We start from the raw sequence: 19,705 nt of genomic DNA, 5'->3' as shown, positions 1-19,705 counted from the left end.
AAAAAGTCTGCCAGAGGAAAATGATAAGTGAAATCAAACGTAGCTGAGTGGTAAAGTTACACAATACCCTCCACATTAAGACTGCTGCTGGAAAATGTATGATCTGTTTACGTTTGTGGGGAAAAGGGTCAAACTGACAAAGAAGTCATGACTAAACCTTGAACAAATAATTGATGAAAGAAAGAAAGAAAGAAAGAAAGAAAGAAAGAAATGACTGACGGGTGAAAGCAACTCTTCCTGTCATAGGCTTTTATAATAAGTAGGATGAAGTGAACTATGTCGTTCTGCGTCGACAAAACTCTCGAAGCCCGCTGACGTTAGCAGGTGAGCTGACGAACAATTAAGTTGAACCGGCGCCTATCAACCTATGACATGGTAATACCTGGGAGGCAGCAGCACTCTGCCGAGGAGGTGGGGCCGGCCGCCTCTTCAGGAAACACCATTTAAATGAGAAGTGGGAGTGTGCAGCGGCTCTGTCTGGATTTAACACGGCGGAGGCAGAAGCATCACTCCAACCAGGATAGTCGTTCTCTCACAGGAAGATTTCCAACAACGACAACAACTTGAGCCATGTGTGGTGAGTTCGGCTCTTTATCGACTACGTGTCTTTTTCTGTTAAACTTGTTGGAGGGGGGGCTGCGCGTATTACGCACGGTGCCGCTGTCACGCGCGTAACCCTAAACGATGCAGCCGGGGACTCTTGTCGTATCTCAGCTGGTCTCACCCGGTCGTTCCCGATCTCAGTGGTGGTTTCACTGGCGATGGGTTGTTTTTAATTCAGGGCTGAAACGGTTAAACACGCGTGGCCGATCTCGGGTCTGTATGGATGCGCGGAGAGCTTTAAACTGCTACGTGTCAGTGCGCTCACTCGCCAGACTTCAGGACGGACAAGTCCCGCCAGTTAACTGTCAAGAGGAAAAAAAAAAAACGTCTTGATGCTGCTTGTTGTCACGCCGTCATGAAGTGCGACACAGCCAACCAGCTGAAGGGGGACTGCCACAAGTCAAAAAAAACAAACAAAACCATTCGCCTTTTGACGGCCTCAGACGTCCCGATGGGGAGCAAGGACGTTTACAACCGGGAGTCAATCTTTAACAGCACTTCGGCCTCTTCCTCGCAGACACGAGGAAGAGGCCGAGGCTGGTGGGGGGAGTGTACGGCCGCCTGCCTGCCTACCTGGATGATCCAACAGTGCGCGCAATGTGCGTCCGTCAATGGCCAGCTGTGTGCCTGCGGGAGCAAGAGAGCTGCCCGGAACATTCCGACACACACACACACACACACACACACACACACACACACACTCATTGGCAGGTTTATAAAGACAACATATCCAACAGCCTCACACTGTATACACAATTCATTTCAATGTAGTTTTCAGCTCGAGGAGTCCACTCAGTCGATTCATCGGTGGAAAGTAAAATCAACTGCCAATTGTTCGGATAACTGGTTGATCCAGTGACAGACTCAAGATGTTTAGAGGCTGGGACAAATAAGTATTTGGTATGCAGTTAGGACATTTCTGGATTGAAACACCGCCCCTGTGCAAAGCAAAAGTGTCACACGTTTTCTTATTTCAGCCTCTTAAATGTGAGAATTTGCTGCTTTCTTACTCATTTCTGGTGGCAAACGAAGATACTTTGGGTTTTGGACTGTTGGTTGGACGAGAAAGGCAATTTGAAGGCGTCAGTTTGGGCTCTGGGAAACTTGTGATGAACGGTGAATCAATGTAATCGTCGAAAATCATCTTCAGATTACAGATAAGAGAGAGTTGTTCGCTGCGATGCCATTTCTGGCGTTTTGTCCGGCCGGTTTGTGAGCTGTCATTCTTCCACATAAGCACATAAGTGACTGGTAAAAACTACATATGATAAAAAATAACACAGTCCCTCTCTGATCTTCCGCAATCATCTATCAGAACCAAAACCTCTATTTCGGTCTCATCTAACAACTGTTGGCCACAGTTTGTTCCAGTAGCCTTCATCTAAATTATATATTTGTCTTATACACAAACATATGATGATGCTGCCACTGTGCTCTCTGCAGTCGCGTAAACTCTGTGGACAAGGTTTGAGCATCTCAGAGGACTCAAGTTCTGTTTCTCTTTCTCCCTCTCTAAAAGGAATCTTTGCCTACCTGAATTACCGAGTGTCTCGCACCAGAAAGGAGATATTTGAGACACTGGTGAAGGGGCTGCAGAGGCTGGAGTACAGAGGGTACGATTCAGCAGGTAAGACACTCGGCCTCACAGCCTTGCCACGCATACACACTCACACACACACACACACACACACACCGTGCACAAAAGCTCATAGTGCTCCTTGGCAGCACCTGTGCGTCAAGTCCTCCAAAAGTGAGACGTTTGGCAGCGTTCAGAGCGTTACTTATTGGTTCAAATCTGCGTGCTTCTGGACATTTGTTAGTGTTAAAAATGACAAACTTGTAGTGCAGCTGCGTCACACAGTGTGCCGGGTGTCACACGGACACACCTTTGAAAACAAAGTGGAGTCAGCTCATAGGCGCATTCCTTGTAGGAGACACCGTGAAAGCTGAAAAAGCTCCAGTGACTTCTCTCGCTGATCAACATCCTGCCACATGGACATGTAATAATGCTCACACACACACTTTGTGTTTGTTCATCCTATTTGAGCAAGAAGAAATCACACAACTTAGAGTTCCTTTCACGGTGCCTATGCACACACACTGACAAACACACACACACACACACACACACACACACACCCATGGTAACTCACACATCACCTACTAACGTATTCAATCCTGGATCACGTCAAATAATCCTTCTTCTTAATCTTTTTAGTGCCTTTTTTTTAAAAAAAAGATCTCATTAGAAAAAATTGTATTCCAATCCTGTCCTGCCGATTTGAAGGTATCGCTGTCGATGGCCCCACCAAGACGACCACCGACATGAGCGGCAACACCATCTGCTTGTTCAAGAAGAAGGGGAAGGTCAAGGCTCTGGATGAGGAGCTCTACAGTGAGTTTATGCACGTTTGACTCATGTTTCTCATGAAAGAACCATTGAAAGACATGTTCTTTTGCACGTCAATTTTAATGCATTGTCTTATCGTCCATTCTGCTGGTTTGTGTTTTTTTTTTTTTTTTTTTTCAAAATCATAATCCTTTATTTGTTTGAAGCAGTTCTCAAGAAATCAGGCACACCATAGCTGCCCCCTCTTTGAACATCTTCTGCTACATTTTTCAGTCTTTAAAATTCCCCGCAGTATGCTCACGCTAGCACGGGGACCAACGTTGTGCTTTCATGTTTTCACGCCAGCAACTTGCATATTAATTCATGTATGAAGCAACTATGAACCAGCATTCCCTTGACGAGCTATTAAGTGAAAACGAACCATAAATACTAATAAGTGACTCGATCGCTTGTGCATGTCGGGCAACAAGGATTCATGGCACATTCCACATGAAACCATTTGATTTGTTTCATGCGTTCAGAGAAAGACTCGCTGGACCTGGACGAGGAGCTGTGCACACACTTTGGCATCGCTCACACTCGCTGGGCCACACACGGAGAGCCGAGCGCCGTCAACAGCCACCCTCACCGCTCTGACAAGGATAATGGTAACATGTACAACTGTACTTTCATGCATGCTTACATACAGTACACAGGTATACACAGTAGAGCAGTTAGTCAACATGCTTAAACAACTGTTATTAATGGCCGTTCCTGGATTTCAGTGAAACTAAGTAGCTTCATTTGTTCATCAGGGGAAAAAAGGAAACGTCCCATTGATAGAATAAAGATATGTCAATCATTTGGAATAAAAGAACCCTTTCAGATGTTTTTTTTTTTTTTTGCACGGTGTTTCTCTGCAGCTCAAACTATTCCATCATTAATGATTGACAGGGCTTTCCCATATACAGCTGTGCTGTAAAGATCATCTAGATGCTTCTGATGGCGCCCTACAATCGATTAGTCGATCAATAGAATGAATAAATGAAAGAATGAATGGCCGACTATTTTGACAATCGAATAATCATTTAAGTCATTTTTTTGACAAAAATGTGAACTTTCACTGTTTCCAGCCCTCTGGATGTAAAGATCTGCTGCTTTTCAAAGTATGACAGCAAATGAAGAGGTTTGGACTGTTTGTCGGACCAAAAAAAGCAATTTAAAGATGTCACCTTGAACAAAAGAATCATTCACAATGTCTTGAAATGTTACAGACTGAACAATTGATAGTGGAAGTAATCAGCAGATTAATTCATAATTACAATTTATGAAAAACCTTAAGACGAAGCCCTACATTTCCCTGTGATTGCGCGTACCAATTACATCTCAAAATAAACGGTTAGGATGATACAATATAGGTTTCATTAAAACTCCCTCACACAAATCTGCTCTATCCGCATTGACCTTTTCACATCTTTGTTATTAGCGCACAATGTTCACAGGTGTGTCAATAATGTACCTTGGCTTTAGACCAAGATATGTATGCTCATAAAAGTCCATAGTGTGACAGTCCATATCACAGAAAAGTCTTGCTGAGCAACTTATATGTGTATTATATCAGTTTATTAGTATAATATGTTTGGCCTAATATCACTTGGTTATCACTGCTGATAACTTATCACCTGGTTTGTCTGTAGACCTTTTGCTTGTATATTTAGCTGCTGTCCATATCCTGCTCCACCAGGTCATTGTGGTGATACTGTATACGTGTCATTTTAGTCACTGCCTTGCCTACAGGCGTAAATGCCTACGTGCCATTGTTGAAAGCAACATTTTTACATAATAAAAAACCTGCGTGTCAGACATTTCACTGATTTGAAATATTGAGGTAGGTGTAGCTCTATTTTAAGCGTGTTCAGACCTTAAAACAATGTAAACGAATCCAAATGGGTACAATCAGGAGAAAACAAACAAGTGTTTTTAGACCAAGTATTTTACATTTAGCCCGTTTGTCTAATCTGTTCACCCTCGCTGCCCTTTCTCAGAGTTTGTCGTCATCCACAATGGTATCATCACCAACTACAAAGAGCTGAAGGAGTACCTGGTAAGACATCCTCTGAAATTCTCCCTTTTCTAAACACATGGAGGTGCACAGTGTTGTTCAGTGCCATTTTTAGACCCGCCCTTCAGGTAAATCTGGTTTTCTCTTGCAGCGAGCAGCGACCAGCGAGCCATTGTGTCACTGCCCTGCCACTGTGTGTCACAGAGATTAAATATAGCAAAGTGCCCCATGGTGTTTAGTGTACAGGTTTGACAGGTTACACAGTTAAAGTAATGAGTGTGACATTTGTTCAGCATATTCAGCTGGATTTGAATCTCCACTGCATATGTAACTACTGCAAACACATGACCTACGAAACAACCGCAACATATTAATGCATTTGTAAGAAGGCTAGAATTTTAAATAAATGAATATCATTAGATAGATGGATGGAAAACGTATATACAATAACTACTTATTTACATTTATGAGGAGGAACCAAAATTATAATGTGTTTTGTTTAGTCAGCCAGCTTCTCAGCAGAAGTAATTCTGGACTGGAATAAAAAAACTTGTATCACTGTCATGTTATTCCTCTGGGAAAAAAGCCTAGGATAAAATATAAAGGAAAGGTGTTGGGGTAGGAGATGAATTTTTTTTTCATGGAGGGACACTTTTTGTTAAAATAGGACAGCTGCTGTCTAACGTCACCGATGATGTCGGTCCAAACTGTGTAGCTTGTTGTATTTTAAAGTATTTTAAATGAGACTCATTATGCTTTGTAGTCTTTTAAATATGTCTGTCTAAATCGATGTGATGGTTTTCCGCCTTATCTGCAGCACCTGATAAAGCCTCTTACATCTATAATGGGCCTCCTCAGTGCGTTTATATTAATTTGAACTTTGTCTCCTGCCTTCCTCAGAAAACCAAAGGGTATGAGTTTGAGTCGGAGACGGACACGGAGGTGATCCCCAAGCTGATCAAATATGTTTATGACAACCGAGAGAGTGACAACGTCTCCTTCTCAACCCTGGTGGAGAGGGTCATTCAGCAGCTGGTCAGTATCTCAAACACAGCAAAGCATGACTTACAACACCGACTGCTGCCACCACAGAAACACACCACCCCTTTTAACACTAGCCCAGGAAATGTTAACATGCTTATCTCTGTTTTCTTAGCCTAGCATCATTAATTTTTATGATTTACGATTTGGATACACATACCAACAATCAGTTTCATTTACGCTGGAGATGCTGGCGGCACGTCTCACCACATTCTTTAAATGACCAATCGTGGCCACATCAACTTTATAAAAGCACAAAGAGTAAAAAATGTGTTTTAAAATAACTTGCTCGGAGAAATGTTAAGTAACAGAGGAGATTAAATACATTTTGATGCACCATTCTGCAATTTGTTTCTCGCTGTGATCATCTACTCTGACCTCATACGATCCCCTTATAACGTTGCCTAAAATCACACGTTGTCTTTCAAAAGTCTTCCTTTTGCATCTTAGCCCTCATGTCCTCCCCACCAGCTTCCAACACAAAGTGACACCCTTGCCTACAACCGATCAGAGCAACGAAATGTGTGAGGTAGCGCTGAGTGAGGGTACGGTCACACACGGGCACATTTTTTAGAAGCACGTGAGCAAATTCCCTTTGGGAGACTTTGACACAAATATTATGCTGGAAAATGACGGTCATTTACCTGAATTGGAAGCATGTGTGACCGGAGTGATTCTTGACCCAGAAAATGGCAGCCTTGTGACAGCGTTTTCAAATAACAGTTAAAAAGTGCACTAAAAAGAAACAGGCTGTGCAGTAAGAGTGTCTTGATTTGTAGTTGATCAGAACTGCTCAGTTTGACAGCTTGATCTGAATTTTTGGGAGCCCGGACGACCTGCTTGGATGGACCTTCAACCAATCAGCGCAGTGAAACGCGTGACACATGACTCTGATGATCCTCTGTCAGACATCACATCAAACTTGCCCCACATTAGATCAACACTTGTGATAGACCCAAAACAAACAAAACAAAAAACAAAGACGTGAAACGGCTGAGACAGAGAATCGGACATATCTGCCAGAGCAAATGAAACATGAGTGCGGTCGATTCATCTGCTTCCCGGGCGATTGTTTTGTTGTCATATTACAAAATGTGGGTTTTGCTTCTATTTCCTACTTCTGTCATTAAGACACACCACCGTGTTATAACCTTTGCTCTCCATTTAGAAATGGAAACTTTTAGAGCCAGCTTCTTGGTGACTATTAAGTGCAGCATCATGTAGCTTAGCATCATAAAATGTGTCATGGACCGGTCATAAACACACGCACTCTCATTTCTTCATTCTGCAATGGGTGAAGCTGCTGAAATTTCCTGTCCATTAAAACCCTGTCCACCATCACAAAAACAGTCTCTATAGCAACCGCATCACAAGTGACATCATCACTCGTAGAAACAGATTTTTTCGGGGTGAGATTAGGCAAGCCTCCCTTTTCCATTGTGCGACTTGTTCGTGCTTCAGAGCTTCGCAGATTCGGTTGGAGCGTTTTTTCTCCTCTCTGTCCTCGGAAGAGCACGGGAGGCGAAAGCAGCCATTTTTGATTTGGAGTAATGGGAACCAGGAGTCAGTCAGACCCCACAAACAGCCCCACGACCGTGACACCCTCCCCTCGCCTCGCTCTCCTCATGCTCTCCCCCCATCCTTCAACACCACACACAAACACAGTCGTAGCCAACTAACCACCACAGGCAGCATTGCAGTCACTGCTTTCGAAACACAGCTGATGTTATACAACAGAGGTCTTATTTCTCTTATCCCTCCCCCCCAACATTCACCAGCACCCCACCACAGCGACCAAAACCCCACAGGAGCCAGAAGAAACGTTTGTTTGTGTTCGGAAAATGTTTCTCTTAAATGTTACATGCTTTCCAGGAACACAGGACTGACTTAACCTTTACATTTTTTTTCTTCTATATTTTGAGCAGTTTCTAGAGAAGGGTTCCTGCCTCAAACTTTGGTGTCTTTCATCAAGCTAATGTAAACTTTGCGTTTCCTCTGCTTCTTTCGTCCTCAGGAGGGGGCCTTCGCCCTGGTGTTTAAAAGCCATCATTTCCCCGGAGAGGCTGTGTCCACCAGGTTAGTGTGCAGAAACACACAAACACACACACACACACACACACACACACACACACACACACACACACAGATCTGACATTTCACTTCACATTCATTTCAGTTGGGTATATTTGCAGTGAGTCAGACTCATTGGAGTTGAGTCATCCTTACTGTAACCACTGTGAAGCAATCCCAAATATGATTCGGGGAGACTCCTTTGATTCAGTCATCGGGGCTTATCTGCTACCATCCATTACATGTGACATGTTGTGACTCTGGAACGTGCTTTTCCTATGATAATGGGTAACTGGGCGGATTTGTCAAGTGCATGTAATTCCCTGCATGCGTCAGGCCCGTCTGCGTCTTTGGACCCATGCAGAGAGGGGAGCAGAGCAGAGGTTGAATTCAGGTTCCCCCTCTCCCTCCGGGGCCTCTGGCCTCTGGGCTGCTGGCCCTACGCCGCCTTCCCTGTGACTCATTAACGGGGAGACTAGAGAGTTTCCTGTTTCGTCTCCGGGAAAAAGGCCCCTGCCAGAAAGACTCTTGGTTAATCACTTCTCATCATTTTATTTGACTCTGTATACCTTCCCTGGTTCAGTGAGCCGTTAGGGAGCAGGTGAAAGGGAGATTGCTGGCGCACAGGACTCGGAGAGGGAAACAAGAGGGAGGGCAGAAGGGCAATGAAACGAAGAGCGATAAGAGGGCAGTTACCTGTGGTTTCCTGGCAGTGCCATTGTCAGCACACACACTGCTAAAGATACCAAACTTTGTCATGTCACTTGTCCATTGGTTGCTTCTAGTTTGCATATATTCTGATGTCAGTGCATTGCAAACCTTTGGCTAGCATCAGTTCAGTATTGTGGTTGAATAGTTAGAATTGTCTCGCGGGGGGAGCAGAGAAAGAGGATGCTTTTCTTTCTTAAACTTCCGCCCAGTCTATTGTTCTTCCATTCCCTTTCTTTCCATCTTCCATTTCTTTGCGTCCCCTCCCTCCCTCAGGGTAAATATTGTACTGGATAGCGACCACATGTTTCTGTTTGCAAGCCTCCCTTTTTTCAAGCCCCACACCCTTTAAAACAACCAGCGGTCTTACGTCAGCGAAGCCGAGCCCCAGAGAGAGGCTGAGCAGAGAGAAAACAGTGATCCAGACAGAGAAATAAGGAGAGGCCCCTTTCGGACGCAGTTTCTCAACAGTTGTTGTCATAATAACTCAATAACACGAAGAGGTTTTACTTGCGTGTTGTGTCACAAGATGAGTGTGTGAAGGTTTTATGTACCTTGAGGTTACCGGTTTCCTCATGCCCTCCTCCTTCACCTGTCAGATCTGCATATGGGTGCACCTTCTCTCCCTCCACAGCCAACAGGAGAAGCCCACATGGAACCAGCAGCCAATGAGAGGAGGCAGTGAGGGATGTGGAAGAATGGAGGATCAGTCTGCCGAATGGTTGAAGATTAGGGCAGTTTAGAGGAGATTTGGACTAATTGGTTTGATGTCTGAGCCCCTGTGTCTGCACAGAGACAAACTCAACCTCAGGATTGTGTGCAAAATGATGTAAAACTAATGTTAGAAAGATTTTATTTGAGGAAAAATTAATGGATGGAGGGAAAAGAGAGGGTGTGCCAGGAAACTTGGAATAATACAGCCGGACTGGATGTGCGCTTCAACATTCATACAGACTTGCAGGAGTGTGTGTATCTGACATTGCTGTGTGTCCGCAAATCCTAATCCTCTCCTGTCTCACACCTCACTTTCTCTCCCTCTCCTCTCCTCTTCTCTCCTCTCGTCTCTTCCTCCCTCCATTCTCGACCCGGCAGGAGAGGAAGTCCGCTGCTCATTGGTGTGCGAAGCGAGCATGAGCAGTTGACCGAAAACATCCCCATCCAGTACAACAGTGGTGAGCTCTGTTCTACTCTCTCTATCTCTGCCATTATCCGCTTACACCGCACCCTAAATTTCTGCGTCAGTGCACACAGACATACTGTAGAGTACACACATACACACAGTTTTTTACATGTGAGTCCATCTAATAGACTCCTCTAATAGTTTAAGTAAACTAGACTTGTTCCGGCTGCTGATCACCTAATCAGCGTCAGCATGTGTCTCTGAGCTGCATGCAGACACTCCAACAATCACGGTTTTACTGACTTTCCAAATTGAGGGATTTTGGCCACTGACGCCTCTCGCTGAGTCACAAGACAGCATGGAAGTATGGAAATTAAATGAAGAAACTACTTACTGACTCCTGACTGACCATGCTAAGAGGAAGTTATGAAATACTGCATGGCACAACTCAGTTTCTGCACTGTTCAAGAGCATTATTGCTGTGTGGAAACATGCATACATCCAAAACCATTTTAAAACACATCTCAAAAAGGATCAAGCAGGTCAACAATCCATTCGTCCATGTCTCAACAACTCCTGACTTGTCCAACCTGTCTGTGGCTCTTGGCCCCATCGCCCAAACTCTGGAAAATGGGTTGTGAATATATTGAACAGGTCACAGTCTACGTTTACAATAACTTCATAATGTAGCTTACATCCAGTTAAACTTTTCAATACGTGATTTCAGAGTTTATACATGTCATTAATTAATTCGTTCAAATAAAGAACGCTTTCACTAATGTCAGATCAGAGAAAGTAACATATGTAAGAACAGCCAACTGTCAAATTCATACTCCGAACAAACAGGGCATATCACCAGAGCAATGGCTATCTGCTGCTACATTTAGCTGCCCTTAGCTAGTTATCCCGGTTAGCTGTGCAGCTAATACTTTGGACTGGGAGCAACGCAGTACATGAAATAAGCCCAGCAGGTCCCACCACCATGTTAAAGTCTATATATCATTAAATATTATGGGTACGGCTTATTATGGTTACAAGTCTGCTGATGATTTCTTTGCAATGCAAATCAACTGCGAAGTTACTGTGGTTAGCAGTGTGATGTCGCAGTCTACACTTTTATTTCAGAAAAAGACTCCAGGGGTCAAAACTCAAGCAATATTGGTAATTTACAGTAAAAATACAACTTTACTGATAGATCAATGCATTTTGGCTTGTGGCCTTTATCAGGGTCATCCTTTAAACACATAATAAAAAATGTAAATATGGAGGGTATGAAGAAAAACATCATCAATATAAAGCCAAATATGAGATCATGGGGGTTTAAACCTGTCCAGCTCTGATTGAAACACACATGTTTCACAACACAACATAACCTGTTTAAATGTTTTTTCATTTAAATTGCTGTCTGTATTATGTTTCATGATGCCCCTGATGAAGGCCACAACCTCAGACAGATTGATAGTGACTACAAAAGTTGCTGGTGTTCTGACCTCTTTAGACTTTCTTTTCCTTCTCCACACAGAAGTAGGTGGTGTTGTGCCAGAAACCCCCTTACTCTGCTTCTATTTAACTTAATGAAAACACCAAATAATCCTTAAACAGCCAGGTACTGTAGTTTTGAGCAAACTCAAACAGGAGTAAATATTTTTGAGTTCTATTTAGAGCCACTGAAACTGGTGAGTATTTACAGCAACAGGACTGTGTTTGAGGGGTCAAATCAAAGTAAACTACACTTTTTTTTGACAATAATTGAGCTCCATGGAAGAGAGGATAGAGATAAATAAGGCTTTTGCTACTCAGGTATATTTGTTAGAGGACAACTTATCATTAATGGTTATAACTAAAGGTGCTATAGGTTAAAACAGTTTCCGATTAATCTAGCTGTGCAGAAAGTAGTCTTGCAGAGCGGACGTGCCTCCCATGAAATGAGCCTTTGTCTCTCTCGCCTCTCCTCTTGGAATACAGTGTTATATGTCTCCAACTACTGATTTTCTCAGATGTTCCGTAACAAATCCAGTGCTCTTGGCTAACTGTGAAAGTAATACAAGATGTTTTGTGGCTCTGTCATTTATTGTGCAACAGTTCTGCTTAAAAACTTTCTTAGAAAGCCACTTGTGTTGCCAGGGATTTCTGTGTGTAGTTTAGAGGAAAATGGTTCTTTGGTTCTCAATCCCATGGTTTTCAGCATTAAAGACAGAGTCCAAGAGTGTACGAGAGAGTTTGTGAAATCATGTGAGCAACGCCGCTGCGTGTCTTGCTGCTCCTCCTTTGTCCCTACTTTGCATAAGACTGTGTTATCTGTTTACTTAAATTTTATGGTTCTCAATGGCTCAAGTGAGATCAGTCCAAAGTCCAGAGCTAGGTGGTTTGGGGCCAGGAGGGAAACAAGCAGGGTGTGTCGTTTCAATGGTTTAAAAAAACCTTTTAGTCCTCTCTTGCCCTCTCCTTTTAAAACACGTTATACAGTAGCTTCATCTCGATTATCACACATCCTCTTGAAAAGGGTTTTTGATTTTTAAACAGTATATATAAATACTGTAATAACATTGCCAAATCAGAGCTTGTTGATTCTTCGATATGCCAGATTTATTGTTAACTCAAAAGATGATCCTCTTTCAGATGGCAATGTGTTGCCACCTTGAAGTAATCTAAAAGATTTCCTTGAAATGGATTCTGTGGATAATGGCAAATAAATTCAGCAAAAGAGGACAAATCTAATTGCAAATAACGTATAATGATGTTAAAGTGCTCGTGTGCCAGTTATTAGCTACTCAAATCAGTGTCATTCATTTGTCAACATGAGGCAATATGATATTAATTCTTTAAGTTAATATAAATATTCTGTCTTGCGGGTATCTGCTGTTATCAGCTGAACGTTCCATCACTGTGATATCTTAAAATATCTTAAGATACCGTAAAATCAGAATTTCACAACATGAAGAAACCATTTCCAGTGACCCGACTGTATCTGGAAGTTAAGACGAAGAATTCAAGCGATGAGAACATCTTGATTGTTTTAGTCATTCAAAGTCACTGTGTGACCTCCGACCCCTGACCTCTGACTTCTGATCCTGTAGGTCACTTCAAGGAGGGAGTCCAGGAGAAGAACAGCCATAACCGGTCGGACTCCTTCAGCGGCATCAACTCTGTGGGGGACGGCAGAGCTGTGGAGTATTACTTTGCCTCCGACGCAAGGTGAGACATAAAATTGACTTTGTGGGACCAAATTTTTTGAATACTTATTCGTCATTATAATGTCACTTACAAGTATGAGCAAACATTTGCAAACATGGTCGTCAGTATACGTCCTATCTGAACTCACAGTGCCATCATCGAGCACACGAACAAGGTGTTGTACATGGAAGATGACGACATCGCCGTGGTGAAGGGCGGGAAGCTCTCCATCCACAGGTTGAACCGGCGGGCGGGTGAGGATCCTGTGCGGGCGATCCAGACCCTGCAGATGGAGCTGCAGCAGATCATGAAAGGTCAGATAAAAAAGTCCAAAAGACGGTTTTGTTAACCTGTGGATAGGAGGACGATATGTTTATTTTATTGTAGTTTAGATAAGACTTTCTAAAAAAACGTCATTAACAAATAGCAAATGTATAGTTAATTAAACTTAGTAAGTAGTTATTTAACTGGTAACAAACAATGAAATGCTTTATAAACCATTAACCAAGCAAAGCAAATTCATCTATAAACACACTGATGGTTATAAACTTTTGTGTTGCTTAATAAATGGTTTTAAAAGCATTTCATTGTTTGTTAATAGTAAATTAACTATCTACTAAAGTTTAACTGACCATACATTTACTGTTTATAAATTATGGTTATTTGAAAGTGTCACCATAGGAAAGCTTAACAAAGCTCTCACAAATCCTACTGAGTGTCTTGAAAACAAACTGTTTGTATTCAGCCACCAGTCCACTCTAGCTTGTAGACTTGTACTTTGTCGCCCCCTGCTGGCTGAAAGTGAAAACACAAAACTGCTGTCAGCCTCCTCCAACACAAAACCACACACTCATCTCCACAATACCTGTTTTTGTAACATTCAGCATGTTCCCACATTTCACGAGGAGCACTGACCATTAAATCAGATCCAAATAAATGCTCCTCCCCTTTACAGGCAACTTTGAATCCTTCATGCAGAAGGAGATCTTTGAGCAGCCGGAGTCGGTAGTCAACACCATGAGAGGACGGATTTGCTTCGACACCAACAAAGGTGAGCAGTGATCCCACAGCCTGCCCAGCCTTTCGCATGTGAAGGATGTGTCGAGCACCTGACCACCTTGAATCAATATTGGCAGAAATCCATACAGGACACAGGATCTGCAGTTTGTTTGTGTGAATGTGAAGTTTAACTAGAGACTGGAACATTTATTTGCACATCACTTAAGCTTAAAGTGCGAGCTCTGTCACCTATATCTTCCAGCATCAAACAAAGTAAACACCACTCTTAATATACAGTCATATGCATGTGAATGTAGAATGATTTTGAACACATAAACTTAATCAATGGTACCTGATATTTTTTGCTTAATATGCACTATGCATAGTATATGTAAGGTAACGTGGCACCTCTGCAGTAGCTATTAAAGAAGACCTGAAACATGAAGTGGATCGACTGTTTTAACTAATGTAACGATCTTCTGTTTTCCTCAGTGGTTCTCGGTGGACTGAAGGAACACCTGAAGGAAATCAAACGCTGCAAGAGACTGATCGTGATTGGCTGTGGGACAAGCTTCCACGCTGCAGTGGCTGTGAGTACAGCAATCAATAACGCGGATTAGCACGATGACGAACATTTCCTTAGAAAGATACACTTACAGTTGTTGTTAAGTTAAACTGCTGCTATTGTTCCCTCATTTTCAGACCAGACAGATCCTGGAGGAGTTGACCGAGCTGCCTGTCATGGTGGAGCTGGCAAGCGACTTCCTTGACCGCAACACTCCTGTTTTCAGAGATGATGTTTGCTTCTTCATCAGCCAGTCAGGTGAGGACACCACGAAAAAAATGGAGACATAAAGGTCCTTTTTTTTGTTCCAAAGACAATTCTGACCATGAAACTGGCTTCAAACCCTAACCCTAACTTCACACACACTGTCAGGGCCTGTGTGAAATCTGTTTACAGTATCATCTGTCTATTTATTTATATCTGGTAACACTTCCTTTTACAGGTCTGCAAATTTCATGGTAAAAAGGTAGAAAACAAATTGAAATTTATTTGAAATAATGCCCCAAGTACCATAAGTATTACCTCAAAATGCGAGGTTAACTTCCCATTTCCCAGTTTCTGTCCAGTGGCCCCCCAGCAATCTACCATACTGCAGTGAGTTGTTGCAACTTAATTTCAAACTAGTTTCTGGCTAACATCTGCTGATCCTGCTGGCTTCACTTCAGACTATAGTCCATGTATCTACCCCTCAGCAGGCCACTAACTAAAAAGAACTGTTGCTAAATTAATTTCAAACTAGTTACTGGCTGACGTCTGCTGACCATTCCAGTAGTATCCAAATAGTTTCTGTCTACCTTCCCCTCAGCAGGCCACTAAGATGGGTTGTCACAGCAAGCCAAGTAAAAATGTCTTCACACTACTCACTAAATGTATATGTATATACTAAGTGTCAGTCTTTTTATATTTAGGGACAGCAGCAACTTTCCAGATAAATTATTAAAAACATTCATTTATATTCATTTATGTGTGTGTGTGAGAGAGAGAGAAAGAGACAGAGAACTCTAATTTACTGACCTGCAGAAGTTGGACAGAAGCTACTTGGCGGTTGATATGTCATGCTCAAATATGAAATATCCGGACCCGTATAATGAAGTGTCACCTTTTTCTCCCCTTTTACCCTGTAATTCTGCATTGTAAGAATTTCTTTTCATTCCCTCTACTTCCTCAGGAGAGACAGCCGACACCTTGATGGCATTACGCTACTGCAAGAACCACAACGCTCTCACAGTCGGCATCACCAACACAGTGGGCAGCTCCATTTGTAGAGAGACAGACTGCGGAGTCCACGTCAACGCTGGGCCCGAGATAGGAGTGGCTAGCACCAAGGTATAGTTTATACTGTGCATCCTGTAGGGTTTTAACATCTTTTTAGAATCTGGCAACATCAGTATGCAAAATAGACTTAAATATAAAGTATCCAGCAGCATTATCAACACTTTGCGTTCATTTTCAAGAAATTCTTTAAAAGCTGTACGGTGATTTGTTAGATACACTGCTCAGCACAGCTTAGACTTACATGAGTGTCCCTTATGTTTCAGGCCTACACCAGCCAGTTCGTGGCCCTCATAATGTTCGCCCTGATGCTGAGCGAGGACAGGCTCTCCCTACAGCCAAGAAGGCTAGAGATTATCAACAGCCTCAGGATGCTTCCAGGTCAGTCTGATAAACACCAGAAAACCACAATCACAATCCGTCTCGACAGACCAGATGCTCACCCACTGATGAATAAAGCTGAGTTCATATTCTCACTGTGACTTACCTTCTTTTCAACATCGCTCATTGTTCTTCTCTCTCAGAGCTCATCAAAAAGGTGTTGACCCTGGATGACAAGATCAAGGACATTGCCAACGAGCTGTATCTGCAAAGGTCGCTTCTGGTGATGGGCCGAGGTTTCCACTACGCCACCTGCTTAGAGGGGGCTCTGGTGAGTTGAGAATGGCACAGCAGTCGGTCAAAATGTTCTTCTCCGAGAATAACATAAAAAATTAAGGCAAAGAGGAAACGTCTGAGTTGTGATGTTTGTTGTACTTTTGTTACCCAAGATGATTGACTGAGGTTTTATTTTTATTGTCGTAATGCAGAAAATCAAGGAGATCACTTACATGCACTCAGAGGGCATCTTGGCTGGCGAGCTGAAGCACGGTCCTCTGGCACTTATAGACAAAGACATGCCAGTCATCATGATCATCATGAGGGACGCCTGCTACACCAAGTGTCAGAATGCTCTGCAGCAAGTCACTGCCAGATCGGTAGGTCCTGAAAATATATTCATATACATGTGGTAGAACTAAAACACGCTGGAGTCATTATAGTCATAGCGTTATGACTGTTGTGTTGACACTTTTGACAAAGACTCAAATCAAAGACAATCACCTATATATTTAGATTTTTATTCTAGTTATGTTTGTAAGTAAACAATATCATTTCAGTCAGTTTTCTTTTGTTTAATGAGTTCCGTTTTCTATTTTTCTGTTTCGGCACACTGAGTTTTACTTTAATTATAGTATAGTATAACTTAATATGTTTAAAACCTACACCTGGACGTGTGCAATTTTCACACAAATATAACAAGATGAACTGACTGACTGACTGACTATGTAATGTCAATCTCACTCTCTCCATCAGGGTCGGCCCATCATCCTTTGTTGCCAGGATGACCCTGAGATGACTAAGAATGCCTACCAGACCATCGAGCTGCCGCAAACTGTCGACTGTCTGCAGGGCATCCTCACTGTCATCCCCCTGCAGCTCCTGTCCTTCCACTTGGCCGTCCTGCGAGGATTTGACGTAAGTAGTCAACACAGTTTTTTTACTCAAGCTATCTGTACATATTCTCATCAGATAGGTAAAAGTCATTTTAACTGACTTTTGCTCTAGCACAGTCCAGTGTGTGGGATTTAAAAATGGGAAGATCTAATAAACAATGCATTATTGTTTATTATCAGGACGAAATGTTCATATTCAGATACTGTGGCTTATTCGTAAATACATATAGCACACCTTTCCCAGTTATACTTGGTATACAGTGTGTTAAAAAAAAGTGTACAGTCCTGATCGCAGATAATTTATCTAAAAAAATGCTTTTTATGTCTTTGCAGGTTGACTTTCCCAGAAACTTGGCCAAGTCTGTGACCGTGGAATAATTCTGTTTCACAAAGCACAGGAGAGAAGAAAGGAGGCTCATAGATTTGCAGTGCAATTGTGCAAATGAACGTTCAGTGTGTGTGTGTGTGTGTGTGTGTGTGCGTGTGTGTGTGTGTGTGTGTGTGTGTGTGTGTGGGGGTGTGGGTGTGTGTGTGGCAGGTTGGGGTAAAGTAGGGGGCTGTGTATGCGTGTGTGTGTGTACAGCGTGAGTGGGAGTAAGTGAAAAGTGAAAGGAGGGAGGTATATGGTATATGGTACAATGCCTTTTTAAAGAAAAAAGAGAAATGTGAAGTCCGACCAATACACTGCTGAGGAAATGCCAGTGCCATTGAGGCCTAGTGGAATTACCTATGAAAACAACACTCAAACATTCAAAGCAAGACGCCGTGCCTTTGTCTTATCTTGAGTTGAGCCAAAAACACACGCAGCAGGCTTAAGAGAAGCATTAATATGATGTCTTGAAGTGTTTACAGTCGTGCAATATGGAGACCAAATGTGCATTATGAATGTACACAATCATGAGTGTGAGGTGATTCATTCTCTTTCTGTTGATTAATTTCTTATGTCTGTTGGGGCGCGCTTAACTCTCTTCGCCTCATGGGAAATGTAGGAGTGTCAGCCTATTCCGGAGTGTTCTCCAAATTATTTTTATATGTAGTTGCACATTCATGCCGTCACAGTGCCTTGAGGGCCGTTAACCCAAAACTTCTATATTATCAGCAACAGCTACCAGAAGGAACATTTTAAGGTTTTACTTGATTCTTTTGAATTGTTTCTGCTCCATTTTATTGTTGTTTTTAATTTAAAACATATTGTATGTGTATTCTGTTTAACGCAATGGTAGTTTCCAACATCTGCTCATGGTGCCACATGAACCTTTTTTTTCCAGATTGTCTTTATACATATTGTCGTCATAGGGTGGAGCATTTAAATAGACGAACATGAGAATTATTTAAAGAGCACTCATGCTGCAAAAAAAAAAAAAAGAAAAAATGTACGGTGACTTTCAGTAGGATTTTTGTTTTTTGCAGCCATTTGTATGGGTTTACGAGTGATAATATTCTGTATTTATCTGATTTTTATTTTATAGGGGTTAAGAGAGGGTTTGAATTATGTCTTTAACTATGATTGTATTTTAAACTGTACGTTTTATAGACACAAACAGGCACTATCAATCAATAAATAGATAAAGTATTATATTCTTTATAGTGTGCAGTTGTTTGCTTATTTCTTCTCACGTGTTACTCTTTTGTTGTAGTAAATCAGATTTTGGTGCCATATAACTAAGCATTGTATGCTGTACACTACTAGGTGTTACACAACATACTATATTACAATATGTGGTACAAGACTACATGGACATTAAATCAGTGAAGTCATCATTCATTAGTAATCATCAGTTCAGTCTTGACCAGTTTGTGTTTAAAATGTATCGTCATAATAAGCTGCATACAATGGAGCTAATTTAGTCTAGCAATGAAAAGATGAGATACATCACAGACTAAAATAAAGGTAATGGATCCAGTTGACAAAACTATTCAAAGTCCCCCGCAGAGTAAAAATGTATATTTAAAAGGACTTCCTCTCATCATACTACTGTGTTGGATTGTTTGGAAAAAAATCCGTAACTGTGCATTGTCTACATTATATTACTGTAAGGGCATGTATTTAAGAACTGTTCTTAAGTATAGTTAATAGTTAGTAAAGGTACCTCTTTACTTTGGGAAAATGTTATGCTACTTTTACTCTACATGTCTGACAGCTGAAGTTACTTTGGTTAAACAAATTCTACATTCTAAAAATTATTATAAGATTATGCATTCTGAGGCAGTGATGGAGCAAATAGTTTAAATGAGCAACTCTTTCAAGTTTGACATTAAATATTTTTTA

General features: G+C 42.0%; 1 protein-coding gene across 1 annotated transcript; it reads left to right on the top strand.

The window, feature by feature from the left end:
- Positions 1 to 454: 454 nt before the first annotated feature.
- gfpt2 (glutamine-fructose-6-phosphate transaminase 2) lies at positions 455 to 19,021 on the top strand. Its single transcript, XM_030397269.1, has 19 exons — positions 455 to 577; positions 2,123 to 2,230; positions 2,891 to 2,998; positions 3,475 to 3,600; positions 4,978 to 5,036; positions 5,895 to 6,029; positions 8,050 to 8,111; positions 9,906 to 9,985; positions 13,011 to 13,128; positions 13,258 to 13,421; positions 14,063 to 14,158; positions 14,599 to 14,696; positions 14,809 to 14,929; positions 15,840 to 15,997; positions 16,210 to 16,324; positions 16,468 to 16,595; positions 16,753 to 16,920; positions 17,297 to 17,458; positions 17,770 to 19,021. Exons 1-19 carry the CDS (start codon positions 571 to 573, stop codon positions 17,812 to 17,814), a joined length of 2,058 nt encoding a protein of 685 aa, XP_030253129.1. The 5' UTR covers positions 455 to 570; the 3' UTR covers positions 17,815 to 19,021.
- Positions 19,022 to 19,705: the final 684 nt, after the last annotated feature.

This window comes from Sparus aurata, chromosome 18 (assembly GCF_900880675.1).
Source record: "Sparus aurata chromosome 18, fSpaAur1.1, whole genome shotgun sequence".
NCBI classification, from domain to species: domain Eukaryota; kingdom Metazoa; phylum Chordata; class Actinopteri; order Spariformes; family Sparidae; genus Sparus; species Sparus aurata.
The sequence above is the reverse complement of the archived record's forward strand: the minus strand, read 5'-3'. Positions and strand labels throughout refer to the sequence as shown.

Excerpts from the sequence above, each read along its gene's own strand:
- gfpt2 (XM_030397269.1), top strand. Across the intron at positions 6,030-8,049 it reads AGAGGGTCATTCAGCAGCTG|GAGGGGGCCTTCGCCCTGGT; the intron begins GTCAGTATCTCA and ends TTTCGTCCTCAG. Across the intron at positions 9,986-13,010 it reads CCCCATCCAGTACAACAGTG|GTCACTTCAAGGAGGGAGTC; the intron begins GTGAGCTCTGTT and ends CTGATCCTGTAG.